We start from the raw sequence: 23,102 nt of genomic DNA, 5'->3' as shown, positions 1-23,102 counted from the left end.
ACGGCTTCTGCCGAACACCATGATGGCCATACACGCATACGTCACTTGGACGACTCGATTCCCATCAACAACACCTAGTACCGAAGTACGCAGCGCGTCAATGCCACTCGCATTGTATATCGTCCCCAACCCATCCATTAGATGACGCAGGCGTGGAACAGGATGCGCAACAATCGCTCGCAAGATTATGCTCCGCTCCCAATGAGCGAGAAGGAGCCTCTTTCCAACAGATCTCGACGCGAACAGCGACCGAAAGGCTTTGGGCGTCGGGTCCTTCTTGTGGTTGGCGCATGTGTGGTCCTGTATTGTGTCCATGGGTACGAAGCACCAATATGCTGGAGCACGCAAAGCTGACAACCGCCAGTCTCTTCACTTTCTCTCGTCCCAAGAAGTCGTGCGACACCATCGACCAAGGCTACCGATGTAGTCCGAAGAAATCGCACTTCTGGGGCCAATACTCGCTTTGGTATTCGGTCCCCTCAGACATCGACGTAGCTCCTCCCAAGGGCTGTGAAGTCACCTTTGCGAACGTCCTCTCCCGCCACGGCGGTCGCGACCCAACTCTGGGCAAATCGATCGCGTACCACATTCTCTTAGCCGAAATACAGAACACGACTACATCGTACCCGAAGGAATTCGAGTTCCTGAAGGATTATGACTACACCCTGGGTGCGGATGAGTTGACAGATGCTGGAAGGCAGGAGATGGTCAACTCCGGGGCTCACTTCTACCAACGGTACCAGAAGCTGATCGACGGGAACGTGCCGTTCGTGCGGTCAGGGGGCCAGCATCGCGTGGTCGAATCCGCGGAGAAGTGGCTTATGGGCGTTGCGCAGTCGCTGAAAGAGGAGCCGGGAAACATCGACGTGGTGATCCCAGAAGGGCCGACGTGGAACAACACCCTCTCCCACGACGTCTGTCCCGCCTTCGAGGGCGGCCCACATCACGGTCTCGGACTCAGGGCGCAGCAGGTATGGGCCGACAAGTTCGTCCCACCCATCCAAGAACGCATCAACTCAGCTCTTGGAACGAACCTTAGCGCGACGTCCATCGTCTATCTGATGGATATGTGCCCCTTCGATACACTAGCACACCCGTCTGCAAAGCTGTCCGACTTCTGCAAGATCTTCAAGGTGAAGGAATGGCGCGAGTATGACTACTTCCAGACGCTGGGCAAGTACTACGGATACAGCGTCGGCAACCCGCTCGGTCCCACGCAGGGCGTCGGCTACGTCAACGAGCTGTTGGCGCGTCTGACTAACAAGCCTGTCGACGACAACACCAACACGAACCGCACGCTCGACTCCGATCCCAAGACGTTCCCGCTCGACCGCAAGGTTTACGCCGACTTCAGCCACGACAACGACATCAGCGGTGTTTTGGCTGCGCTCGGACTTTACAACAAAACGAAGCCGCTGTCGAACACGACCATCGAGGATACAAAGAAGACACATGGCTACTCAGCAGCGTGGAGTGTACCTTTCGCAGCCCGACTCTACGTGGAGAAGCTGCAGTGCAGGCATGCGAAGGAAGAGTCGGTTCGTGTCATTGTGAACGATCGCGTGCACCCATTAGAGTTTTGCGGCGGCGACAAGTTCGGAAGGTGTACCTTGAGTAAATTTGTGGAGAGCCAGAGCTTTGCGAGGAGTGGTGGTCTTTGGGACCAGTGTTACGAGTAGACGATTGTTCTCACGCGACTTTCATACTATCATCTAGCATTCAGCATCGCATCATGAGCATTTACGCGGGGTATCATTAGAGAAAGACATTTGGTCATGGGCAAGACAATGGCATTCATCTCAACAATCTGAAACACCTTTGTTCCGGCAGCCATGCTGTCATTGATCTCTGGCTTACCGCACATGCAAGCTATCAAGCACCCAACAAATACTCTAACAAACTTCTCAGCTAGCAACACATTTGTAGCACCGCAATGATGGAGGAAACAGCAAGCTCGACAGCGCAACGAATGAGCCTAGTCAAACAACATCCCGATGAAAGGGTCGCGATAGCCGACCTAATCACAGACATGATGGGCCTAAAGATCAGGATACCAAAGCGCATGTGGAATGAGTACCAGCCCACCACGCTTGTCGCAAATCCCAGCCCTCCAGATAAAACGCGGCTGAGGATCAGAATACCGGCACACATATGGAACGCATACTCTCCCCCTCCCTCAACGCCGCTACACAAAACAAATAACGAGAACGCACCACGGAAGCTGACTCTGAAGTTACGATGCCTATCACTACCTCCTTCTCCGTCCAACAAGATCCGCGAAGCGAAGCAACGTAAACCCAAAGACGCAGGAAATGGTGTGAAGTCTTGCAAGGTAAAGCTATTCCGCTTCCATTACGGCGGACCCAAGAGACAAAGGAAGGGGGTGTGGCAGAATAAGATTACGTATGAGACGCCGTGTTTGAAGGTGACGTGTAAGAGTTGTTGGAGATGGCATGGGCGTCTTCTTCGGGATGAGGAGTTGATGGAAGGGTAGGTATTGATGGGATCTGGAATTTGGCGGGAAGATGGATGCTGCATTGCTGTATTCTTTGGTGGGTCGTGGTAATGAGTGAAGAACTGGCTGAAAGCGCGAAGAGACTGCTTCGTTAAGAGTTATATGCTATGGTGCCGTGATATCCCTGGATTGATTTGACAAAAAACCTTGGAATGGCTTTTTGTGTAGCCTGATGGATTGCTCGTTCTCCCAGCGCATGTTAGCTAAAATCCGGTTGCGTTGCCTCGATCGTGAGCTCTAATACCCTTCTCGTTTAGTAAGCTGACATACACGGGTGAGGTATCGGATCAGAATGTAATTGCATACATCTAGGAGTGCTATTCGCAGATGCGGGTTTGAGGCAATGAACAGGGATTCACAGCCCGTGTTGTGGCGGATTTTGGCATTTCCATTGACTGGGTGCGGAACAGCTATTGACATCTGGACGGTTCGGCCGCGTGCAGCGCTGTAGGGACAGCCTTCACGGCTACCGTGGAAAGCAGGCAAGAGCCACCTGGGCAGTCGCTCATCAGGGCACGTGACATACACCTGCAGCAAGATGATATGTCAATGGTAGTATGATATACCCAAGTAATGCTTAGCATCATTCAAGCTATACCCAGCCATGCGAATAGCGACGGGCAACACCCGCTCCAGCGACAGGTAACGGTTGACGTCACGACCTCCTTCCGTGGGTGATACATGTGCTCCCCGAATTCAACCACCTTCGTCCATCTCACATTCAGCATTTTCCATCGGCCCGTCCGCTGTCACATCCGCATGTCGATACCCGGTAACCCATTTGCAGCAACAGTTGCGGTCCGGAAGTCATGCGTTCAGCCACAGCAATCGGGATTGCGCGCATGGCTGGCCGACTGCGCGGGGTCAACGCAACGCATCGCGACAGCCCAGCATGCGCCGCCATATGTAATCAACGACCTGTCACAATGACGGCCTGGGCTGACTTTTTTCGCGGCCAGACCTTTCAACGACGCCATCGTACCTGGTGTTTGCCTGTCCGCTGAGAAGCCGGTACGCCTAGTGAAGTGTGCAGAAGCTCAGCCGGATACGAGGCATCTAGGGTGGGTGGGGGAGGTGGCGGGGAGGAGGAGGGGAGGCGGAGGGGTGGTGGGGGATATCACTTTTCTATGTAAGGGTGTTGAGGGTATCAAGGGTATTAGGTAGTAGGAGTATGCTTGGAGAAGTATACTCGTAGAAGGGTAGTAAGTATTCCTCTCACGTTTGCACAGTCACACTAATGGGAGTCTTCGAGGAAGGTGGGTTTGAGGTATACAATGCATTCAAAAGTCTACCAAAAATTAGGTACCGTCAGAAGCAAGCCGCACCGCAACACCCAACCCGGCCACGGTTCCCTTGATTCCCGGCTGCGTTCGCGTGGACCACATCGGCACGCGCCTCTTGTTCCGACTATGCAGCGCCCGGAGATACTCGCTTCAACAACGCTATCCTGGATACGAGCTGGCGGGGTACAAGGGTATGGCTTGTGGAACGTTGACTCGAAGCTTGCGGTAAGCCAACGGCGATCATGGCGGTGATGTGCCTCTAGCGCTTCTGCTAACCTCTATCTAGCCTCCACATTTATTATTTTACAGTATCCCCGCATTGCGGAGATTGGGTAGCAGGCCAAACGCACTCTGCGAATCCTATGAACTATCGGATTGGTACTACCTTTGCTGGCTTCGGCTTCCGCGGGCTGCGACATTCGCCCACATCAAGCACATCAACAACGACCGAACCCAACCTTGAACGGGTAGAGACAGCAACGGAAGTTCGCGTCGAGGCAGTGCGATCGTCTGTCGGGGCCATTGCCAGAACGTCCTACGCCTCACACGAGCTCCCTGGGCCCGAGCCGGTATACCCTCCATCTATCAGCGAGCACCATGCAAGTTTCGGTGCGGTCAATCTACGTTATACTCGATTCGGCAAGGCTTCATCTGGAGATCTTGATGCGGAAGAGCGCCCTGCGTCTGCCATTCGCCTGCTTCGCCTGACAGCCGCTCGCGTGCCCCCATGCAATGCCACAACAGAGTTGCGGGACGATAGTCGGAGGTCTACAGGGACCGTTAGCTATCTTTGTCGGGTCCCCAGTTGACCGTAGACCGGTGTACGCAAAAGCAATGCCGGTACACGATGCCCGCTGATCCTGTTTGGTCTAGCGAAAGAAGAAATGAAGATGGATAAGAGCACGTCTTTCGTGTGCAAGCAGGTCATTTTCACTTGTATAGATCCGTAGCACTGGTTTAAGTACCGTGCCGACAGCATATCTGCACTGAGCCCTCGGTCGACTGATAGCACTCCCAAGCTTCAACTGCTCGTACTGCAATTACATCAGCTTTATTGTCTCTGGTCCGAGCGACTACATCTTACTATGGCTTCGTTCGCCTACGCATTCTTGCTGGCAATCGGTCTGCTAGTAGCAAAGGTAGTGCAGCGAAGATATCACTTCCGCAACCCAGCACTAACGACCACAGTTTCTCTACGTTGGTCTTACCTGTCGGACAAAGCATTTGCCAGGCCCTTGGTATACTCGATTCACACATTATCGCTTGAAGCGCGCAGTCGTAACAGGGCAGCGCATCTTCTACATCGACTCCCTGCACGAGCAATATGGACCCATTGTACGATTATCGCCTAACGAGGTTGCCGTTGCAGACTTGGATGCCTTCAAAGAGATTCACAAGATTGGCACCAAGTACATGAAGAGCGAATGGTACCTCCGCCTTGCGAACTTCCCCAAGGCCGGTGTGTTCACCATGCTTGATCCACGCGAGCATGGACCGCGGAGGAAGCTATTGTCGAGATCTTTCAGCAGGACATACCTGGTTGAGCATTGGGAGTCTGTCGTCAGGGACAAGGCGCTCATGGCTGTTACAAAGATCAAGGCGGATGCTACGCAAGCGACAGCCGACGTGTATAACTGGTGGATGCTCCTTGCCTCAGACGTTAGCGCTCACCTCGCATTTGGCGACTCATTCAACATGCTGGAATCAGGAGAGGTATGAAGATGCGACTACGGATGCCACATCAAAGCTGACAAGTCGTAGCAAAACCAATTCATGCGCGTGCTGAAGAAGCTGACAATGGGCGCTGGCATCATGGTCGAGATGCCATTCCTCCGCCTCCTGCGCTTCGTCCCAGTCCCAGCAATCCAAGAGATGTTCAACGCAAACGAGTTCATCCTCGCCGGCGCAGGCAAAGCCGTCGAAACCGCACGCTCGCGCACCGGCGAAAACAACATCTTCGCAAAGGTCATCGAGGACTGCGAGAAGGAAGGAGAGGGTCACATTGACGACATGGACGTCAGAATCGAAGCCATGAACGTCATCATTGCAGGCACCGACACGACGGGAGTGACCCTGACGTACCTCACATGGGCGGTGCTCCAGCGACCGGAGCTGCAAGCAGCGCTCGAGGCTGAGACCGCGGCGCTAGCGCATGACTTTTCCGAAAACGATCTCATCAAACTTCCGCTGCTCAACGCGGTTATCGAAGAGACGCTGCGACTCTACGGTGCGGCGCCAAGTAGTCTGCCGAGAGTGGTACCTCAAGGTGGCACCAAGTTCGCTGGTCACTACATCCCACAGGGCGTCACGGTCGATACGCAAGCGTATACTTTGCATCGCGACCCCAAGATCTGGAGCGATCCTTTAACGTAAGTCGTGCCTTTGCACTTCATCGCGCAAGCAATTCAAGCTAACCCCCGGATAGTTTCAACCCACAGCGCTGGATCGCCGACAAGGAAATGGTGCCTGAAGCGCAATCGCCGGATGCGAAGCTCGCTTTTCATCCCTTTGGCGCCGGCGCGCGCTCGTGTATTGGTATCCATCTCGCGCGCATGGAACTGCGGTATGCGACTGCGTTTTTCTTCCGCGAGTGCCGTGGTATCCGGTTGGCCGCAAGCACGACGCCTGAGAGTATGGAGTTTGAGGTAAGTTCATGCATGCGTTTGTGGGTGTGTATGTGATATGTAAGCTAATATCTGGTGTTAGAACTTCTTCCTTATTGCGCCGAAGGCGCATCGTTGTGAGATCACGTATAAGCAGGGGCGTTAGTAGAGATATAACGTTTCACAACGGCATGATAGTGTAGAATGTTTGTAATGTTTGAATCAGATTGACATGATGAAAAGCCTCTAAGAGCGCAGTGTTCGTGTTCGTATCCGTGATCGCGATTAACGTCACTACGGTGCCTTAACGCCATGCTCATGCCATGTATCCCTCGCCATTCTCTCATTCTCTCATGTAAATCACCTTTCTTCGTATAACTCGCCATTCGTCAGGTAGATGCGCCAGACTGCCATCGTGTTAGCTTGGATTATTCCGGAAGCGTGCATGGGAAGTACTTACTGTAAAGCCATACATCTACAAAACAGTGCAAACAACACCATGTTCCCTCGCCTTGTCCATCTTGACGAGCTTCTTGTTGTACTGCTCTTGTGTCTCTTCCTCTTCCGCATGGGCAGCGGCCTGGGCAGTGGTAGCTTGGGCGGCAGCGACAGCAGAGGCGATTTCAGCAGCGGCGGCGGCAGCAGTAGCTGCATCTCCAGCGGCCATGGCGGCATCAAGAGCGGCGAAGGCGGCACGCGGTGGGTGCATGCAGTGGCCTTCTGTGTCGACCATACCGGCTGAGGCAGGTGCGACGATGGCGGTGTTGGCGGGCTTGGTTGAGTCAGTAGGCTTGATGGTGGTGACGGGCGCGGCGACGGCGGCGCTGGCTGCGGCCGCGATGAGGATGATGGTTGGGGTGTGCATTTTTGTGGTTGGTGGGTGGGTGTGTATTTGGGTTGGGTTGGGAAGGTGGCTTGCAGTATGCGTCTGGACTTGCGTTCTGTGAAGTGAGGTGAGGTGAAGGAAGGATGGAGAAAGGAAGTAGAAGGTGAGATGATATACACGGCAAGTTGTGTGGGAGGCGCTAAGCTACTTTTCCCCAGGTTAGAAGCGGCGAGGGTGCGCAGTTTGGAGGATATTGGGGAGCGTGGGGTTGAGTGGGTGGGGAGGGAAGGGACGATGGTATAATGGTACTGTATGGGGCAGGCTAGTGCGGTGGCTGTGGGAGCCATTCAGAGTGAGGGTGTTGCGGATGGGTGTGGTGAGCGCTTTGTAAGGGACGCGTGCAACTGTGGTATGCTCTATGGGTGAGCTTTGGGTGTATTATCGGTATAGTAAGATTGGTAGTGCTTTCTAGGCGTGGAGGTGAGGGCTTTTCGCGAGGTGCTGGAAACTACGGTCGCTACCAACCAGGCTTCATACATCGCGAACATCATTGGGTAGTTGGCAAGGGCTCTTATTCAAAAGCTTCCAGTGGCCCCGCGCAGCCAATGTATGCTTCACGGGTAGCAAAGGGTGGTGCGATTGCGATGGTCGCTCAGGTTGTTTTCTCCAGAGGTAGAGATGTGGGTTCTCTGGGAGGTGAGGTGAACTATTGTCGCTGCCAGCCTGATATGAGATATCAGGTATACTATTGGACGGCTAGGGGGTATCTCATTTTGCATGATTCCAATTTCCAGAGCTTTGGTGTGCATTGTGGGTGCAATAGATTTGAGTGGTTGGGTGAGACCACATTTCAAGGGTAGCGAAGAGGTTTTTGCAATTCGTGCCCACACACACCACCAACATAGTTCCGTGCGCTACCGCAGCAGGAATTGAGAATATCACTATATAAACCTCTTCATCCCTCCCAACTACTTACAATATTCCATCTTCATCCCAAGACATCTACAAAAAAGTATCTCAAAGTCAAAAATCGAAGCAAAATGCCTGCTCTCACCACATCCGTAAGCAATTCATTTCACAACTGTTTCATGAAGTATGAACTAACATGCCTGGTTCCTTCTCAGACCACCCCGGCAGGTTTTACATATACCTCCGTCATCCTGCCTCCCAGCGGGATGCCTATCCCCCAGGTCACCGTGGCCGACGAGCCTACCTGGCCCGAGGTCACTGCCTGGTCCACCTCCGTCATCCTGCCCCCCAGCGGGATGCCCATCCCCATGGTCACCGTGGCCGATGAGCCTTCCAAGGCTACCACCACCGCTGCCGCCGCTATCACCAAGGACAGCACCGACGCTACCACAGTCATTGTGGAGACGGACGAGGCTTGGGAGGCCAAGCTCCTCGAGGACATGAAGGTCGCTGTAAGTCATACTTTGAATGGGCTTAATATGGTATTTGCTAACGATCATCTAGTCGATGAAGCGGACCCAGCACAAGGAGAACAAGAAGAGGTGCGGCAAGAAGCGGTGCCCTCCTTGCGCCATGATGTAGGCTGTCTGCATTGGCGAGCTGGGACTGGTTGGGAGGGATAGTGGAAGGGGGTTCCGTTGTTTGTTAAATTTCTGTTGTGATCTCTGAATTCATATCTATTGTACCACTCAGAAGCTTTTTCTGTATGACTGATACCGTGAGCTTGATTGTTGGTGAAGGTGAAGGTTGTGGCCACCAGCCGAGATGCCGCGAAGCTAGCGTCGCTTACTAATGTTGCTGCCTGATAATGTGCACCTGGCTTGCGACACCTCCGGCGGTCACTCCGCATCAGACCATGGCAAAGCTCACTGATCTATCCAACGAATTGCTCTATTCTATTGTCGCACATCTTGAGACCGGTCGCTGGTCGGATGTCAGAGCACTATGGCAATTATGCAAAACATCCCGCGCGCTGGCAGCTGTTGCGCAACCAGCGCTCTACACCTGCGTGGTACTAGGACAGTCGATGCCCGAGACCATGAGATCTCTTGAGCTCTTCTTGCGGACCTGTGTCGAACGCCCCAAGCTCGCAAAGAAGACGCGATCGCTCACTTTACATTACCATCGACCAGCCCCGTACAAAGGACCCGACCTTATGCGCCATCCCACTTTCTCAGAATTCTCGAAATTATGGCAAGTTCAGAATTTCGATAGCGAACGGAACGTGTTGTATCAAACGCTTGTGTTATACACACTTCTTTGTCTGCCCAATCTACGGCATCTTCGTATGGATACACACAATCTGCCTCCTCTCGGACTGCTGCAAGGGATGCATGCGATGAGAGCTTCGAGTGACGCCTTCCTCGCTAGGTTGGAGACGTTCCATTTGTAAGTCTCACCAATTCCTGCGCATGTCGCTCTCGCTCAACAAGCTGCAGGCACAAGCATTTCGATAACGAGCCAATCAACATAGTTGACTACATCCCGCTCCTTCGATACCCATTGTTCAATTCATTCTCTACGGAGATCGAAGTATCGGACGGTAATGATGTTCATCCTGCCACGAACTTACTCACACCATCGGCGATTGAGTTGTGGTGGAGTCTTGGGCCACTCGCTACAATGCGACAAGCTCTAGAGGCATGTCCTCGCTTGAAAACATTCAAATTCGTCGTCCCAGATGACAATCGTCATGGAGGTATGTTGCCAGTCGACATAGGCAGCCAACCCCTCGTCACGCCACGAGATCTGGGAATCGCGCTACTGGAAAAGCATAAAGCAACTCTAAAGACTCTGGAATTGCACTTCAACAGCTATTACGATATGCGCAGTGCGGAGTTTCAAGAAGACATCGAGCTGCACGGGGAGGGCTCGTTACACTACGTGTACCCTTCGTTCCGCGATTTTGAAATGCTATCGCACATAACGATCCAGTTTGAGAAACTTACGAACCTCAGTCACCTACCAGAGTCGTTGAAATGTCTGAAGCTGCAGGACTGCTATTTCAACACCGAGTTGAGCGAAGATTGCCTTCGTGGTATGCTGAAGCTTAAGGACACATGGTGTCCGCTGATCGAACAGCTGTCTCTTCAAGGTTATAATTTGTTAGACGCCATCGACATGATACGGGAAGTCGCGAGATCCTTGGATTTGCGGATCTTTGAGTCGCATGACAAAGGTCTTGTCTCGTTCCCCAACCTCTGATTTGACATGGAGATTCGTTGTGACCTTTCTTGAGGGTGCATGGCTTCATGGTTGTTGCTAATTATGAGGTGTACTAAGGGAACATGTGGGTACCCATAGCGAGCACAAGGTTTTCACAGAATGCAGCAGCATTACGATGATATATCGTGTTGTGTAATGGCGACTGTGCTTGGGTTCAAGCATCAAGATTTCTTTGAGAACGAAGAATACGAGATTGTGAATTGTATAAGCTTGTCTATCAGCGAGAAGAGTACACCCTATTGACCAAATGGAGCGGTCTGACATTTCACTAGGTACGCGAAAGGTCTTTGTTAAAACATGACAATCGAACCTCGAATCGAAGACATGACACGAATATGACCTTGTCTACCGTGATTCTCGTATTCAAGTGACTCCTGTGGCGTTCAATTCGTATGTTCCAGCTCGCCTTAGTACGTATGGTATATCCAAGCGTTTCAGAACATCGGCTTCTGCTTTTGCTTTGTTGACCTGAAAGCTCATGTGCATATGCTCCATGCTCTTATACTTCTCAGATGGCGATGAGTTGACGGCTTCACCTGACCACCTCCCTTCTAGTTCGAACTCAGAGTGTTGATTGGACGTCTTTACGTCTAGATGGCACAGTTGCGGCGCCTTGCTCAGTACGTCGAGAAAGAGCTGGTGGCTCCAGGGAGCTGTATCGCCAAGGTCTTCCAAGCCCAATCCACGCAACGTCGAGCCTTGATGTTGTAATATTATTGGTAGACAGTCCGGAATGCCGTCCCACTCTAGACGCAATCTTTTGAGTGCCAAATCGTTTCGCAGAAACTCTTCCAATATTGACAGTGAGCGTTTTGGATCTTTCCTATCGTGTTCGTTATAGTTGAAGACGGCGAGAATCAAAGACTCAAGCCGCGGGACATGGCCATTCAACGATATTATCGGCAGCATAGATGAAGGATACATGTTCAAACGGCCAAGATCAAGGACGCGGAGCAGGGACCAATCCATGCATCGATGCCACATGTCCATGTGTTGCGCCGTGTAAACATAGTCTCCGTGACTCTCGCTCAAAACCCACTGACTCTGAGTATTGCGATGTCCCTCATTTGATGAGGAGTACCTTTTGCGTATGTGGTGGTTATGTAATTCGGGAGTCATGAGTGGCTCGTCTCGCTCTGCGTCATCGCAGTACCATGGATGGGATGGGCTCAAAACCCACTCCTCAAGCGTGGGAAATTGATCTCCTTCTTGCCAATGAAAGTTCAAAGGGCCATGCGTGTAATCTTTGAGACCGACGAGCGCTTTATCATGTATGGTTAGCTTAGCGTCTTCGAAGCTCAGATCAAGTTTCTTGATGCTGTTGCCGAGCATCAGGTAACCTTTCAGAATTTGGAGCTCGCTGCGACAACCCTCTAGGGAAAGGTTTTGGTCTGGTTCATTGTAGTAAACGCTCAACCGGAGGGAGTGAAGCTGCGGTGACGAGAGTAGACGTCGATCCAGAGGCTTCCCTTCCCGCTCGAGATTCGTCACGTGCAGGCGAGCCGTGGGATGCATAGTGTGAAACAGGTGGAGGGCACCCTCTGGTATAGGTATGCTCGTGCCCCAGCTATGCCAAGTTAGTATACAAGTATATCACCAAGGGTTCAGCCGAACCTCAAAGACTGCAGGCCAGTCGTCATCGTCAATACATCCTCCAGAACAGGCGTGAGCGCCTCATCGAAGAAGCCCTGATGGAAGGCGCCGATCTCCAGATGTCTGAAATGTCTCGCGATGGATCTATTCTTATCCAGTATGCATTGCAGCAGGTTCTTAGTTACTTTCTGCAACCAAAACTCTTCCTGGACAACAATAGCTTGATCCATGTACAGGTCGAGGGTTATGTCAGATTCTAGCTCGACGAGATCTAAATGGTCTTTTAGACGGATGCTACGAAAGAGTAACATGTCGGATTCCTCGCGGCATACGCTGGACACACATCGCAGTGAATACAGCGATTTCGCATCGTCGTCGTGAAGCTATGCCGGCTTCAGTCGATTGCATGCTCGGCCAAACCATAAGGGCGCTTACAATCTCTACAATCATGCGGAATAATACCAATGGCAGCCCGAGAAGACCATGCGCTGGCATGGCTAGGGGTTGGGGCAGTTCGACCTCTTGTTTCCGATGAGGGAGATGATCATCAACGGTGCAATGACACCGCTATTCGGGGGCGACATTCAATGCATGAGATGAGAACAATAAGCTGATACGCGCCTTGAAGATATTGGTTGCTGTTGTGAGCTGAGGCACGCGACGTGTAAGAGGCGCGAGAGCTGACCGTTCATCTCGGGCTAGTCCTGGTCTGGTAAAGCGTTGATTCTAAAAGCGGGGATCCACAAACTGGTCTCGCCCGCTGCCTTCCTGCCTGCGCTCCCTTCACCACAACTATCATCCTGGACATTCAGCATGCGCTGCTCTCAGTGCCTAGCAGGATACTAATTGCACATTTTATGCGCACATTTTGTTGCGCATTCGTCATATAATTCAGATGCGACAGCTAGTCGTTTCTTTGAAGTTGCATATCTTGAGGGTGGCCTCTGATCCCATCTTCCCGGTGGCCAGGTCCGCTCCGATCACGAACTACTCCCGCGGCCCGCTATAACATACCTCGATCTTCCCACGGACCACTCTGCATCTACATGATGCATCCGATTTCGATTTGGCCATCGCTGCATAATACACCAACATGAACTTTACAGTATACAGAGATCCCTTTGGGAACATCCAACGCCGCGATCGAGTGGACTCCGCGGATCATCCCACGGACCACTCATGTGTCTCACTGCATCTACGTTATGCATCCGTTCTCGATTGGGCCGTCGTTGCATGATACACTAAGCATGAAATTTGCAGTATACAGAGATCCCTTTGGAGAAATTCAATGCCGAGACCGAGTGAACTCTTCGGATGTCCTCCCTTTGAAAGGGACGAGTGCTCACCGTTCGGAAGATTCGAGTGGCTTGCGTCCGTTGGAAAGGAGTAGAGGTAGACAATCGTCATTGTAATGTTGTCGAGCTTGCAACGTCTGTATTTGAAGCCCCCGTCATGACTCGAGGAAGCGGTCTTTTCGCATTCTCTATCTACCGTTGAACTTTTGTCATTCGCAAGGCGCTTTTTCGCTCAGTATGGCTTTCACAATCGAAACTGGACTGCAGGTCTGGACAATCGCTTTATCAGTCAGCTCGATCGCTTTGTCTACCATCGCGGTCATCTTACGTCTCATGGCCAAATACATCCGTAAACGAATCGACGCCAGCGACTACTGCATCATAGCAGCTTTGGTACTACATCCTCACCCTTCATCTTCATACTGCATCTGGACGCATCGTATAGACCACGTCGATTCGAGATACATTGTGTAGAAGAGAGGCGCTGACGTGACTTGACAGGTGTTCAACCTAGCAACAAACTGCAACCACTTATACCTCGTCTTCCACGCAGGCTATGGCCTCGAACTCCCACCCCTCCTACAGCGTTTTGGTATCCTCAATATGCGCATCCTCTCCAAAGGCACATTAGTCGCGGTGTGTACTTGGCATGTCACTGCCTGCCTGTCCAAGCTCTCAGTCCTGCTCATGTACACTTCGATCATACCCAACGCATCCATGCGCGTAATATGTCGCTACTTCGGCGCGACGATCGTCGTATGGACAATGGCAGATCTGATTGCAGTGTTGTCGATTTGCAGACCGTTCAACATGGCATGGATCAACGCAGACAAATGCCCTAATCAGACTCTGTTCTATTTCATCATGGGCTTACTGAATCTGATCATCGATACAATCATCATCGCACTTCCGATGCCGTATCTGATCCGCCTGCGTACGTCATGGCGTAAGAAGATCGTTGCGATAATCCTACTAGGAATGGGTATAGTGTACGTATACAACACATACTTCCATCGCCTGCAATGTGCTAACATGAACCCTAGGACCTGGGCCATTACCATTTATCGCCAGAAGTGCTTGTGGGGTTTGAATTGGCGAAAGGTCAATCGATACTCGGACATGGCCATCGCCATGTTCCTAGGTGGTCTCGAGTGTGCAGTCATGATCGTCGTGGCTTGCATACCGCTCATGCGTCCTCTATTCTCGAGAAGTCAGGCTCGCGGCCCATCGAACGTACACCACCATGATGACAACCTCAACGCGGGAGCGCATCTGGAGAAAGGGAACAAGAAGGCGCCAGCTAAGCTTCCTCGATTGCTCGACCCGCCGTCCTGGTTCGACAATGAGGACGATGTCGATGCGCAGGTCGAGCTACAGGCAAAGAAGGATGTGCAGGTGACGGATGCAGACTCTTCTAGTTCCTCTGATATCTCACGCGCCCCAGGCGCTCCGAAAAATACTGTCGTGGATAGGAAGACATGGGCAGCGCCAGTATGCTGGGATGCGCCTGAGGAGTGTCGTAAGCAGGGTCCGCACCAGCCACCCATTGTGCATGCAGATGCGCTTTGATGCGACCTGAAGGATGGCTCTCCAGATTCAACCTCATCGAATTCACTGTCGTTTCCAATACTTGCAAGGCGCGTTATCCCAGAGAGACTTTTTGGTCGTGTCGTTGCTCGTGATGAAATTGCGCAAGCTGTGTCCATTTCCAGAATGTTCATGCCGTCAATGTAAACCGAACCTCACGCACCAGGCGAAGAACGCTGGCACACGATAAATAAGTCACTGTTTCCAGCCCTGCAAGAGGTGCTCACAAGCGAGACGCCAGGCAGAGGTGTATTCGCGGGTTGTTCTTCAGCTGGTGGCGACAAGATGGTCGCACGTGTTTGCGCGTCGCGTGTTTACGGGTAGGCACGTGGCGGCATTAGCGGGTCGCGGGAACGGGAACCCGGACATTGCCCGCCGCCAGTGCAACCAACGCTGGACACCATACCACCATACCTGAATACGACCCCATGCGTCGCTCATACCCTTCGCTCGCGGTTTGACGATGTAGGGATAATATGAGAGCCTTGCCTACCTCCCCGAATCGCGCATTGGGCACCCACTGACCCTCAAGGCGACTCGCGAACGAGCACAACGTCACATTCTCACCACCATGGCTGGAACGATCACACACGAGGATTGGATTGCAGGAGAAACTGCCAGAGATACCCGATGAGTCCCAAGCATATCCAATTTACTTAGGCTACAATCCCACGAATGGTCGAGGTACTTTTGCACACCCCCTTACACAGGTGCCGCTGCCCCAGACGCTACACCCCCATTCCTCACCTGCCACGACGAAGGCAACTTCTAATGGCGACCGGGCTGTGTCTACTACTGGTTCTACTACTGTATGTGGTACCATCATCTCTAGAATTCATCAAGCTGACCTATTACTACAGAAGGCCGTCCCCACATGGGAACCATCGTCGCATGCGCCGTTTCATCGTCAGAGTCCCGACACTACTTATGTAGTCGCAACCCGCATACATAACGCTACCGACGTCACCCGAGCATTATGTCGAATGCACGTTCGCATCAAGCCCAGAATCCGCCTGCGTTGAGGCCTTCGATCGTGCCTCTGAACCCAACGACCTCCCCAGCGTCTATGCTCAGCTCCTCTGGGCTCACAAACTCCTCGGTGACCTCCCAAGGATCGCAAGCCTCGCCATACTTGAACTGGAGCGCCAGTTCATTGCCCACATCGCCGTACAGCTTGGTCGCTGTGTCCATACTGAGCTCAGCAAAGACACAGCTCTTGCCAGTGACTTCCGACCATACATCGACCATCTCCTGGTATGTCATCTTCTCGAGCGCGACATTCGCGTATCTACCATAAGCCTTGCCGCCAGTGGCAAGGACTTGGCGGACCCAGATGCCGGGGTTGACTGTCATATCGCCGGCTACAAGGACTTTCGCGTCGGGCTTCGTGGGCATCGCTTGGATGTATTTACCGGTGCCGGGCTGGATTGAATGTCAGTTAAATGCGCCCATATGAAGGGGAACCAGTCAGACTCACGTATTCGAACGGCTTGCAGAGTGGGAAGAAAGCCATGTTCTGCGGATAGTACCCGAAGTACAGGTAAGTCGTAATGGCAGCAAGTTGCGGCAACTCGGCCTTGATGCGCGCGTCCACGTTCGCCTTGTAATCCATGTGCGGCGCTTCCATCTTGCCCCAGAACCGACGCTTCGCGCTTGGACAAGTTGACCAAATGTAGTGTTCGACTGACCGTGTGGCCGCGGCAGCCCGAGCGAGGTTCATGCCATGTCGCTCTTCGATCTCGCCACACTCGTGCTGGCTTTTGCCCCGGAAGAGCGCTTCCCACCAATTCGTGACCGCAAAGACGGCATTTGCGCCATCGAAGGCGGCTCGCAACGATGCCTCGTCTTCAAAATCGGCTTTCACAACCTCAATTCCCTCCGCTGCCAGCTTCTTCGCCGCATCGCTGTCCGGATCTCGGGTGATCGCCCTGACTGACCAGCCTGGCGTTTTCTTCATGATGTTGACTACTCCGCCACCTTGGCTTCCTGTCGCGCCTGTCACGGCGATGATCTTGTTGCCCCGGTTTGGCCAGTCGTGGATCGTACCGGGCAAGCCGCTCTTCTCTCCGTGCACCATAGCGAACCATGGCTCGAAGACAGCCTCACTACGCTTCGAGAAAGCTCCATTCTTGTAACCCGGATGTCCCCATTCTACCAGTCTGTCGTGCGCTATCTCGACAACTTGCCCTGTCTTCATGTTCCTCTCGTCATCCAGAAACAGATCGTAACCGGCGAAGAGAGTCGACTGCAGCATCATGTGCTCGGGGTGAAAGGCTTTGCTGAAGCCAGGCATGACTGGAGTTTCGATCGGGCCAAGCATCAGACAGTTGATAGAGATGTTGTCTTTGGCTAGCAGAACAGGTCCGGTTGTCTTCGTCCACATTGCTGTCGCTGCTTCAGCCGAGCAGTACTCCGGAAAGCTGTTGCATGGATATATGCCAAGCATGCTTCCTGTGATAATGATCTTGCCGCCTTTGCCTCTTGGGTTGTGGCGCATGTAGTGCGTTGCCAGCGTTGTACCGTACATTCTTCCTTTGACCACGACGTCTGTACAGCTAGTGTCTGGTTCTGGAGGCAATTCGTCGATGGGCGCATCGCGGCGGTTGAGGTTGAACACGGATCCACGATCAGGGAAGCCCGCATTCGCGATCAGAACGTCCAGGCGGCCCCATTTGTTCCATGTGGTCTGGAATAGGTTGGTTTGCGAGGCGTATGAGCTGACGTCGCATTGGACAAAGATGACCGAATCTCCTGTTGCGTCAATTGATGAGGCAATTTCTTTGCCTTCGCTTTCACGTCGACCACAGATTGCGACACGGTAGCCTCTCGCCTGTAACCGGGCTGCTAGCCAGGAACCAATCCCACTCTGTTGGAATCTGTCAGCAAGCTCAGATTAACTGCGGAATGCGATGTGACGAACCGTGCCACCGGTGATGATGGCGACTTTGCGCTCATCCTGCGAAATGGAACCCATGGTGTCGATTATCAGTATCGGGTGATGGTCTTTGGCAGGTTTGGGAACAATGATGCATTATATCCAACAGGGAGCGGCACGCACACGATTTTGCCTATATGCATGCGCGACACCTTCCATCCGCGTTCAGTACTGGGGCACGATGCTCTCCACTTCGCGCCCATAGTAGCTACTCCTATGCTCAAAGAAGGAGTACTTGCTTGTTCCTATTATTTCTCCGAGCCGTTTTACGGAGGATTCGGTAGCTGCAGGAGTTGGCGCGACTAACGCTTCCATTGCCGTTCGACCTAGACATTACAAGGTTTGCGGGAGTTGACATCCACAGGATCCATACCTGAGTACAACTCCTCCCTCAGGGTCCAGGTGAGCGATGTTTTTCCATCTTGCAAAGACGACACTCCATTCGTTTTACGATGCCTACGTTACTCCAAGCTCGCTGAATACCACCTGTTCGACCTTCGCGAAACCGTGCCGCAGGCTACAAACAGCCGACGATGCGTGTCGCCCGCATCCGCGCTGGCTTGGCAATGCGGCGCGGTTCCCAACCAGCTACCGAACAGGAAGTGGGGGCACGCTAAGTGTGGGGCCTAGAGCGATTCCGATGTGACTTCACATAGCTATGTACAGGGAATACGATCCTTCGCACACAAGAGGATCGTGCCGCCAATGCTTTCCCGTCACAACGCTCATGGAGGGGCAGTTTCCTGCGCTATTCACAATCTCTTGTTGCGCTGTTCGCCAAACACATATCATCCAACATTGGGCAAGCAAGTTCGGGATATCGGATATGCGTCGCAGCTGCAATGCATGGGCAACCAGGAGATTGTTGTAGGGAGTGTGTGAAGAAGTTGATCACCGTTCTTTTCGAATGTCGCGCCTCCAATCGTGGAAACTACATAGGCCCCCACGGGATCACCACTAAGCGGCAACGGTCCTCCTGTGCATACGTAACATGCAGGGGCAGACTATGCGATATCACCCGCATTGGTCGTTAGGATATCGCATACCGCTGTTGGATGTTGATCGTCAGGCCCTAGTCATTGGGTCAACGTGAGAACGTCCGTTCTGACGATGCTAATCTCAGATAACGGTTAGCAAGCAGTTCCTTCGGAACACTCTGAGGTCAGGTCTGTGCATACAGGCGTAAAGAACGCTGTACATCGCTTCCTTTTCATCATACGTTTCCCGTTGTCGGGTCCAGCTGCGTCTGTTTCGAACGAGTCCACACGCCGCTCGGGCATTTCCACGCCACAATCTCACTACGCGAACTCATTGCAATGACCGAAACGATTCCCATCGAGAATGGGCAACAAGTCGGCATCCTCGTGACTTCCTCCATCTCTATCTTGATAGTAATTGTCGCCGTGGGTCTGCGACTAGCAGCCAAAAGGATCGCCAATCGAATCGATTACAGCGATTATTGCATTCTTGCCGCCTTAGTAGGTCAATACTGGGAAGCGAACCATTCCTATGCTAACAAATCTGCCAGGTATGCAACACTGCACTTCATGCTTGTTGCATTTCGCTAGTTACCTATGGCGGCTTTGGCTTCCATACCCTTGATATCTATCAGCGCTTTGGGCCTGACACAGCAACATTCTTCTTCAAGGTAAGACCTCTGACTTTCCTCTCGCATTTGCCAGCTCTGACATGCCATGTCTTAGGGAATCATGTCCTTTGCGATACTGTGGAATGCAACCGTGTGCTTCAGCAAACTGTCGGTCCTCTCAATGTACACGACACTGATACCAATGGATTCCATGGTGCAATGGGCCCGTATTCTCGGCGCTGTCATTATAACGTGGAACATCGCCGATGTGATCGCAGCTCTCGCGATATGCCGGCCGCTGGCGAAGAACTGGAACTTCAACTTGCCCGGGAGTTGCGGTAGTCAACCAAACTTCTACTTTGCAATGGGTGTCATCAACCTCATCACAGACGCCGTGATGATCCTATTACCAATGCCATACTTGTACAGTCTGCGTCTGACGTGGCGCAGGAAGTTGGCTGCGATGGCTCTTCTCAGCATTGGAGTAGGGTGAGTACACGCTCTCGCCCATAGAGTCGTACTGAACTCTTGCTGACACGTCGCGCAGAACCTGGGCCATCACCATATACCGCCAAACGCTTCTCCCCGGTCTCGACTTCATGGATATGACATACACCGGTGTACTCGCTACGCTCCTCTCCGGCCTCGAGCCCGCCGTCGCAATCGTCCTGGCATGCATTCCCCTCATGCGCCCCTTGTTCGGGAAGTCAAACCACGCCACGCGATCTAGTCTCGACTATGACAGTAGCAAGAAGACTAGTCTCTTCTTGAAAAAAGGGAGCAGGAGACATGCCGATCCGACGGCGACTTTCTCGGAGTTGGTGGACGATAATGATGCTTCTTCGCAGATTGAACTGCAGCCGGTTAAGACTTGTCAGATTGTGCGCGTTTCATCGGTTTATAAACATGATGGGGAGCAGAGGGTGGCTGATTCGAAGCATGCTATCACGGTGGAGAGGAGGTGGGAGGTACGAAGAGATTAACTCGTAGGATGTCGCGTGCGACGACAATGACCCTATCAAGATCGGCTCGAACCGGCAATCCACTAGTCAAAGCTGCACCCCAACTCTTTGCGAACGTCGAGTAAGTAGCCGATGCGGCATGCGGCATTGCGCATATCGGCCCCGTGATGGCGGGCCACGCTTTCGCGCCTTCACACAAACTGGGCGACGGTAACAGGATGCGACCGATATACCCGGCGGTCTTTCCCAACTACGACCCCTCCCAAAGCATGCTCGCTATCTTGAAACGCTTCCATGCGGCACGGCGGCCTTTCTTCGTTGACCGAAGGGCGCCCCACCAATAGGACGAGATGCTATGTGGCACAGTTGCATCACGCGTGCAGCGCATACACCCGACAGACCTTCCTGAGCGGCTAATGTCTGTGATGTCATGCGGGGAGGCTCTCCAGCGCAACAGCACCGTTCTATCTGGCTCTCTTCCAGAGCAGAAGACCTCATCTATCCTCTTTCGCGACTGCCTACACCATGTCGGACAACCTGTACTGTGACCCTTGTCAACGATTCATCCGCGGAGATATCAATGTCACCATCGACGGCTACAACACAGTAGAGTGGAACCATCATGAAAGTTTCGAATCCTTCCAGAAGGCGATACAGCTTCGATGCTTGATATGTATGCTTGCTTGGCATCGAGCTTCACTCAGACCAGCCGCTGAATCTAATTGGGAGGTGGGAATGCAAGGGGAATATTACTACGACAACGAGGATTGGGACGACTATCGCTCATTGACTTTCTGGTTCCGCGAAGATGGCATAAGAAGGCAAACTAGTGAAACTCTAGTTTTCCGAGCATACCCTAGTAAGTAGCATCTCCCTCACCAGTCAACAGATACTGAGACTGCACATAGTTTCGAGTAAGATAAAAATTGCAGAGAGTATTTCGTCGAACACTGGAGCGGATTCTGCCCTTGCATTCGCCGTCGATAAATATCATCGTTGTCGTGGACTACACACGAGTTGTAAAATTCCACAGATTCTCAAGTCGGCTTTTTATCCTTCCAGGCTCCTGGATGTCGGGACCGAGCTACTTGATCCCATCGTAGTTCGCGATACGCAATCGTTCCGTACTGAAGAATACGCTTGTCTGTCACACTGTTGGGGGTCATACAAACCGCTGACACTAAATGCCACGACACGTTCGGCATTACAATCGGGAATTCACGCTGATGAGCTTCCAAAGACGTTTCAGGATGCTGTGCTCGTCACTCGTCGCTTGGGCATCCGGTACCTCTGGATCGACTCACTGTATGACTCTACGATCGCGCGTTACATTATTTCAAAGCTGACAAATCTAGCTGCATACTTCAAGATGACCGTGATGATTGGGCATCAGAATCGAGTCGGATGGGTAGCGTCTACGCAAACGCTGCCTTCACCATTGCAGCCACTGCTGGGGTTGATAGCAGGTGCGGTCTTTTCGTTGAAAGATGCCCCGAATCACTCTTACCCCACCGTGGAAACTTTCAATTTGGGCCGACAATGCGTGGAAGGCAGGGATATCGGAAGGACGTCGAATTCCCATTGAGAGGTACTTACCTTTGCGATATAAGTCACAGAGTTCTAGTTGGTATCGAGAGCGCGCCACTGAACGAGAGAGCTTGGGCAAGCCAAGAGAGACAATTGTCAAGACGAATCCTTCACTTCACTGAGACACAAATCTTCTGGGAATGCTGCAAGGACTACTCGAGCGAGATATATCCAGATGGCTTACCGCTCTGGACGCGAGCGCTTTGGGCATTCGACGCTACCAAACTGAAAGCTGAACTTAGTCGCATTATCGAGCAAAGCGCAAACGATACTCCGAAGCCTTTTGGATCATTGGGAATGAAACGGTCGATGAGTTATGGGACCTATTTTGCCTGGCTGACATACAGAGATCAGTATTCGGGCTTCGCTTTAACGAATCCTAATGACAAGCTAGTAGCGATTCATGGTATTACAGAATGGGTTACTAAATTAACAGGCGAGCGATTCATCGCTGGCCTTTGTGAAGATCATATCGAGGAAGAGCTCTGCTGGGATGAGAAAAGGGAACTCCCGCTGACAGAGCCTGACACAAGGCCTACGAAATGGAGGGCCCCCACATGGAGCTGGGCTTGTACCGACTGTCCAGTCTTACTCAGCCAATTGACAAAGCGACATGGGGGCCATGCGAGCCGCCGAATTGAGGCTGAGTGCGTGAAGAAGCATGTTACCGGGAAGGTATCGGGGGAACTAGAGTCCGCCACGATCGAGCTAAAGTGTAAGCTAGTGCCAGCAACCATCACTGAACTGGCGCTATGGTCGTCACGCGACATGGTACTTCGTCTGTTCGATCAAGACGGAGACGTAGCGAGTCGCAAATTGACACACCGATTCCGACGTGGCGAGGTTCAAACGTTCTGCGAAGTATTCTATCTTGAGAAGGCGAAGATCGACAAGGAATCGCATGAGAGACAATCAAGTACGGATGGCTACGTCGTACTCATTCAGCACTGTGTCCATAGCCAAGACTCAGCAATGCCCCGAAGTCCCGACGTTTCAGAGAATGAGGAAGAAACAGACTCTGAGTCAGAGGAAGAGCCGTATGAGAAGGATAGCGCCGAAGCTTTGTTCTTACAGGCACATGGCGACAATACGTTTGCAAAGGTGGGACTGCTCTGTTTTGATGGGGATCTTGG

At 52.4% G+C, this 23,102-nt stretch overlaps 8 protein-coding genes across 8 annotated transcripts; 6 read left to right on the top strand and 2 right to left on the bottom strand.

The window, feature by feature from the left end:
- Positions 1-141: 141 nt before the first annotated feature.
- On the top strand, positions 142-1,679 carry J4E87_007680 (uncharacterized protein; the record flags this gene model as incomplete). Its single annotated transcript, XM_049379274.1, has 2 exons — positions 142-317; positions 365-1,679. 2 exons carry the CDS (start codon positions 142-144, stop codon positions 1,677-1,679), a joined length of 1,491 nt encoding a protein of 496 aa, XP_049230848.1.
- A 3,204-nt stretch (positions 1,680-4,883) lies between these two features.
- On the top strand, positions 4,884-6,567 carry J4E87_007679 (uncharacterized protein; the record flags this gene model as incomplete). Its single annotated transcript, XM_049379273.1, has 5 exons — positions 4,884-4,937; positions 4,987-5,511; positions 5,560-6,167; positions 6,224-6,443; positions 6,505-6,567. The coding sequence occupies 5 exons, from the start codon at positions 4,884-4,886 to the stop codon at positions 6,565-6,567; spliced, it is 1,470 nt and encodes a 489-aa protein (XP_049230847.1).
- A 309-nt stretch (positions 6,568-6,876) lies between these two features.
- On the bottom strand, positions 6,877-7,266 carry J4E87_007678 (uncharacterized protein; the record flags this gene model as incomplete). Its single annotated transcript, XM_049379272.1, has 1 exon — positions 6,877-7,266. One exon carries the CDS (start codon positions 7,264-7,266, stop codon positions 6,877-6,879), a length of 390 nt encoding a protein of 129 aa, XP_049230846.1.
- A 1,136-nt stretch (positions 7,267-8,402) lies between these two features.
- Positions 8,403-8,778, top strand: J4E87_007677 (uncharacterized protein; the record flags this gene model as incomplete). The annotated part of the gene is made up of 2 exons (XM_049379271.1): positions 8,403-8,648; positions 8,701-8,778. 2 exons carry the CDS (start codon positions 8,403-8,405, stop codon positions 8,776-8,778), a joined length of 324 nt encoding a protein of 107 aa, XP_049230845.1.
- A 1,041-nt stretch (positions 8,779-9,819) lies between these two features.
- Positions 9,820-10,401, top strand: J4E87_007676 (uncharacterized protein; the record flags this gene model as incomplete). The annotated part of the gene is made up of 1 exon (XM_049379270.1): positions 9,820-10,401. The coding sequence occupies one exon, from the start codon at positions 9,820-9,822 to the stop codon at positions 10,399-10,401; it is 582 nt and encodes a 193-aa protein (XP_049230844.1).
- A 3,773-nt stretch (positions 10,402-14,174) lies between these two features.
- On the top strand, positions 14,175-14,879 carry J4E87_007675 (uncharacterized protein; the record flags this gene model as incomplete). Its single annotated transcript, XM_049379269.1, has 2 exons — positions 14,175-14,299; positions 14,354-14,879. The coding sequence occupies 2 exons, from the start codon at positions 14,175-14,177 to the stop codon at positions 14,877-14,879; spliced, it is 651 nt and encodes a 216-aa protein (XP_049230843.1).
- A 1,014-nt stretch (positions 14,880-15,893) lies between these two features.
- J4E87_007674 (uncharacterized protein) lies at positions 15,894-17,871 on the bottom strand (the record flags this gene model as incomplete). The annotated part of the gene is made up of 3 exons (XM_049379268.1): positions 15,894-16,319; positions 16,375-17,763; positions 17,818-17,871. 3 exons carry the CDS (start codon positions 17,869-17,871, stop codon positions 15,894-15,896), a joined length of 1,869 nt encoding a protein of 622 aa, XP_049230842.1.
- Positions 17,872-19,622: 1,751 nt separating this feature from the next.
- J4E87_007673 (uncharacterized protein) lies at positions 19,623-20,403 on the top strand (the record flags this gene model as incomplete). The annotated part of the gene is made up of 2 exons (XM_049379267.1): positions 19,623-19,909; positions 19,968-20,403. 2 exons carry the CDS (start codon positions 19,623-19,625, stop codon positions 20,401-20,403), a joined length of 723 nt encoding a protein of 240 aa, XP_049230841.1.
- Positions 20,404-23,102: the final 2,699 nt, after the last annotated feature.

This window comes from Alternaria ethzedia, assembly GCF_023757985.1.
Source record: "Alternaria ethzedia strain BMP 0044 chromosome Unknown scaffold_22, whole genome shotgun sequence".
Lineage (NCBI taxonomy): Eukaryota > Fungi > Ascomycota > Dothideomycetes > Pleosporales > Pleosporaceae > Alternaria > Alternaria ethzedia.
This window is presented reverse-complemented; position numbering and strand designations above follow the sequence as displayed.